This window comes from Berghia stephanieae, chromosome 13 (assembly GCF_034508935.2).
Source record: "Berghia stephanieae isolate SIO BIC M18660-M18661 chromosome 13, UCSD_Bste_1.3, whole genome shotgun sequence".
Classification (NCBI taxonomy): domain Eukaryota; kingdom Metazoa; phylum Mollusca; class Gastropoda; order Nudibranchia; family Aeolidiidae; genus Berghia; species Berghia stephanieae.
In genome coordinates this window covers 29,841,944-29,846,943 of record NC_088372.1, presented here as the reverse complement: position 1 = coordinate 29,846,943, position 5,000 = coordinate 29,841,944, and the positions used below count along the sequence as shown (strand labels likewise).

General features: G+C 36.1%; 1 protein-coding gene across 5 annotated transcripts in view; it reads left to right on the top strand.

The window, feature by feature from the left end:
- The window catches only part of LOC144958983 (uncharacterized), a 278,895-nt gene that overhangs the window by 253,679 nt on the left and 20,216 nt on the right, over window positions 1–5,000 (top strand). For all 5 annotated transcript variants that reach the window (XM_078891283.1, XM_078891287.1, XM_078891288.1 and 2 more), the window contains 3 exons: window positions 2,505–2,595; window positions 4,141–4,230; window positions 4,686–4,859. In XM_078891283.1, the coding sequence (XP_078747409.1) occupies window positions 2,505–2,595; window positions 4,141–4,230; window positions 4,686–4,859 (355 nt within the window). The remainder of the gene's footprint in view (window positions 1–2,504; window positions 2,596–4,140; window positions 4,231–4,685; window positions 4,860–5,000) is intronic.

The window sequence follows — 5,000 nt, the reverse complement described above, 5'->3', positions numbered from 1 at the left end:
TTGTTTTTTTTTTGTTTCAGCGGTCTCTCATATAACCTCAATTGTGTTGGAAGAGACCTAAAGCAACAAACAAACAAAAAAAAAATCTACTTCGGTATGAAATAATAAATAAAAAATAATTGGATGGACATAGGAAATTATATTCATGTATTTTATTTTATTCTATTTTTTTTTATTTTAAATTTCACTTGAGAATCTCACCGTAGGGGGAAGCGTGGCTCAGCGGTACTGTCTTTGCTTCGTACGCGAAAGGTACCGAGTTCGATCGCTCGCCGCTGCGTTGTGTGGCATTGAGCAAGTCACCTTGCCCTAACTCAATTTGCGGCGCTGCATTGCGGCTGACGCCTGGGTTATTCCAGTCTTCCCTTGGAATAGACCTAAGAGACAAATTTCCACTTTGGGATGAATAAAGGAAATTTTATTTCATTTATTTTTAAAAAAATTACTTTAAGTGTATCAAAAAGATAATTGCTCGACTTAAGTGTGAATGGGTACTTGATTATAAGCATTGTTTGATATTGTTAGAGTGCTAGTATGTACCCCACAATAACATTTTAAAAAAATAAGGAAGCTTAAAAAGTAAATTGTTATAATATACGAAATGGAAATTTTGCTCAATATGACAAAACTGGAGGAATTAATGAAGCATCCCTAAGCGCATGTGGTATGGTCAAACCATGAAAATGCATTGTACAAACGTGCATATTTTCTTTTTATTTATTTTAAAAAAAATGTTTTTCATGTGTTGCTCTTACTGAAGTTCTTATAAAAATCGTTACCACTCAAAGTGGATTTAGCGGGCGCTCAAAGCAAAGTCTTCCAAAAAACCACAACCATCATTTCTATCTCTTTCGCCTAATCCCATCTAGTCTCAACAAGCATTCCAGGCTTGCGAGAAAATAGATGGTGAAGGGGAGATAATTCAAGTCGTTCAATTCTTTACTTCAAACGGAGTTCTCTTTCCTTTTCTTTCCTGGTTTTTTTTTCTTTTTTTTTCTGTATCAACGCGGCCGCCTTCGATTACTTTGTATCATGGGAGAAAAAAACAAAACAAAATGGCGTAAATATCAAATCTGGTCAAGTAAAGATTTATAAATCTATAAACTTGAAAATGTATGGAATTTCAAATGAAAATGTAGTGTTGTATCCGAGATATAGCAGGAAATTACTTTATAGTTAGTATGGTGCTCTGGGTCATTCGTTAATTATAATTAAAATTCTATAAACTTTTGACTTTTTCACAATGGGGATATATGTCATTATTGATGGCTGAACTTTAGTGTTTAAAAAGAGGAAATAACAATAATATATTTTCTCTCTCTCTCTCTCTCTCTCTCTCTCTCTCTCTCTCTCTCTCTCTATATATATATATATATATATATATATATATTATATATATATATATATATATATCATTTTGCGAATATCTTAACAACTGAGATAATGCCTTTTGTTGAACACAAACCATTCCTGTGAAGGGAGCTAATTTGTGACTGCGGGATGTCCCTGCTAGGCTATAGCGGGAAAAGATTTAGCTTTATTAAGATTAATTTTCCCCTGCTTACTTCCCCTTGCATCGGGCCTGTCCAAACTCTCGGGTGTTCTCGTCTTGCCTGCCGGGTTGTTGCGATGGGAAAATGTGCTTTCTTTTCCCCATGTTACATCAATCCAATCTGTCTTCAATCTGATTGCCATCTTCTACTGTGTCTCTTTTACATATCTATGTCCTTGAACTCTCTCTCTCTCTCTCTCTCTCTCTCTCTCTCTCTCTCTCTCTCTCTCTCTCTCTCTTCTCTCTCTCTCCTCTCTCTCTCTCTCTCTCTCTCTCTCTCTTCTCTCTCCCTATATATATATATATATATATATATATATTCTTCATTTTCCCTCTATCTCCCTTGCCGTATCTTTTTCTATCTTTGTATCCTTTCCCATATAATTCAAAACTTACTCTTAAATCTCAACCAATATATATATTATATATATATATATATATATATATATATATATATATCTGTCTATCTATCTATCTATCTTTCTATCTATCCTCTCTCTCTCTCTCTCTCTCCTCCTCTCTCTCTCTCTCTCTCTCTCTATATATATATATATATATATATATATATATGTGTCTTCATTTTCCCTCTATCTCCCTTGCCGTATCTTTTTCTATCTTTGTATCCTTTCCCATATAATTCAAAACTTACTCTTAAATCTCAACCTGCGCCATGTATCGACAATGGTTAGGAATGGGTGTTTTTAAAGGCAGTTAGTTATTCATTGTGTCTGTGTGTGTGTGTGTGTGTGTATGTGTGTGTGGGTGAGAGAGAGAGAGAGAGAGAGAGAGAGAGAGAGAGAGAGAGAGAGAAAGAATGATAGCTGGGTCTGCTTCATGATCTTCGAAATTGTATATAAGGGAAGCAATCGTGGTAATAATATTTGAAGGGAAAGATAAGTAGCAGTTATAGCCCTTGACATTTTTTAAATTTCTTTTTCTTTTGTTCTAACAGAATGGAAGAGATGGTCGCCAACATGTTACAGTACAAGGCCAAGGTAGATCAACTTAAACAGGAGAACGCCAGTATGAAGTCTTCCTATGAGGTAACAGTTAGGTTTTATAATATAAGTGCAGATCTTATAACCCAACGCAATAGACACCTAGATAACCACGCCTCTCAGCCAGTCGTTATAATGTAAACAATGGCAGTGATTAGTAAACATAGCGAACTAAACAGGTTTTGCTATCTTTGGAATGTGTTTAAATAAAGTACCCGGTGTTCTACCTTTTGGCGATATAGAAACAATATGTGATCAGAGAGAGAAGGAGCTCGATTTCATTCACGTTATTGTTTAGTATGTTTGTCCCAGCATGTGTGAAGGTGTGTCACAAATCCCATGTTTTGATTGGTCAAAAATCTACTGATTAATTATGGGCCTCACTGAAGCATTTACATACGAGTGTGTAGTGCAATATCCACTAAACGTGTTCAATAACAACACGAAATATGTAGGCCAAGACATGACGCCTATTAAGGGGCGGTTTGGGTCTAAATATTAGGAAAATCCTTCGAAAATTGATTTTGAGATTTTGGTGGAAAATGATATTTCATTATCTTAGAAGTAATGTAATTGAAGTCCAAATTCTTAAAGTAGTCTATAAAGGCACGACAAACACAGTCGAAAATGGTACAGGTAGTAAGAAAAGTGTGAAAAACGGGACGCTATTTTGCTATTTTCTCAATATGTCATTTTTCTAAGGGTATGGGATACTGTGTCAAACGTTTCTCAGAATCTATTCAATGAAATTGTCTGAAAATTTCCAGTTATCACAGAGATAATGTATTATGTCACCATAGAGAGAATTTTTTGATAAAATATGTGAATTTTGAATTAATTCTGAATTTTTAACATCAATTTTGTCATAACATTTTGATTCTCTCAGATAATTAAAAAATGTCACCATAAATGTTGTTTTTTTAACCTATAATGACGATATAGAATAGAATGATTAAAACCGCCCAAAATTGGTAATAATTTTTTTTTCAAAAAAGATCCAAACCGCCCCTTAAGCGATCTTACCTCTGAGTACAAGGTATAAACTTTGCATCGCTCAGAGCAGGACTCAAACCCGCGACCGACCGGTCTGAAGGCGAGTGTCATACCACAAACCCTCAAATCCACTGTGGTTGTTGTTGTTGTTGTTGTTGTTGTTGTTGTTGTTGTTGTTGTTGTTGTTGTTGTTGTTGTTGTTGTTGTTGTTGTTGTTGTTGTGGTGATGGTGGTGCTGGTAGTTGTGGAGGAGGATCGAAGAAGATGGGTAGTAGAATGATTGCCATTGTATTTTATGGCAAGGACGGCGATGATGATGATGATGATGATGATGATGATGACGACGACGAGGACGACGACGACGATGATGATGATGATGATGAGGATGATGATGATGATGATGATGATGATGATGATGATAATGATGATGGTAGTTGCAGTGATTTAGAGTTGTTGCTGTATTCTTTGGTGACGTTGCAGTTGCCATTGTCATTTTCTTTGTTGTTGTTGTTGTTGTTGTTTTTGTTTTTGGTTTGTTTTTTTTTTTTGCCATCGATGCCACCATGTTCCATACAAACGTCATTTTTTCCCCCACAGGCCAATCTATCGAAGTACTGCAGTCACATCAGCTCCCTAGAACGTGATAACATGGTGCTCAGGAACCAGGTCAAGAAGATGGAATCTCAGGTCAGTCAGTGGCTTACGTCACATGCTTTTGGATTTTCTATCAAGCATTTGTGTTTTTGATTGGTCTGTTTTGTGTTGTTTTTTTCTTTGTTTGTTTTATTTGGGTATTTTCTTTTGTTTTTTGTTTTGTTTTTTTTTTTGTTTTCTTTTTGGGGTGGGGTGGGGGGAGGGGGGGGGGAGGGGAGGAAGGAGGCGTATTTTGTATTTGCCGCCACTTTGTTTGCTATTGTTTTGTTTCGGTCTTTTTTTGTTGTTGTTTTGTTTGGTTTTGTTTTGTTTCTGTTTTTTTTTTTTTTGTTTTTTGTTGTTTTTATTCAACAATCGGCACAGTTAATCAGTAAGTAGATATTATGCCCATTTTGTAGTATATATATATATATATATATATATATCTTCAATGGTTATTCATATAATAATAACAACATATTATACTTTATCTTCATCAACTTGACTAGATCCACGGCAAAGGGGACGAAAGAGACAAGTCCAAGTTGTTGCTGGAGCGGCTGAAGATGGTGGAGGCCGAGAACAGTTCCCTGGTCCTGGAAAACGAGCAGCAGAGGCAGCAATACGAGAAATGCCTGGATGAGATAGCCAACCAGGTGGTCCAAGCATTGTTGGCACAGAAGGTAAGTTTTGGATTGTTTGAGTGTATTGTGTGTGTGTGTGTGTGTGTGTGTGTGTGTGTGTGTGTGTGTGTGGGTATATTTTTATCACAGAGAGAGAGAGAGAGAGAGAGAGAGAGAGAGAGAGATATGCTAGTGGAGATA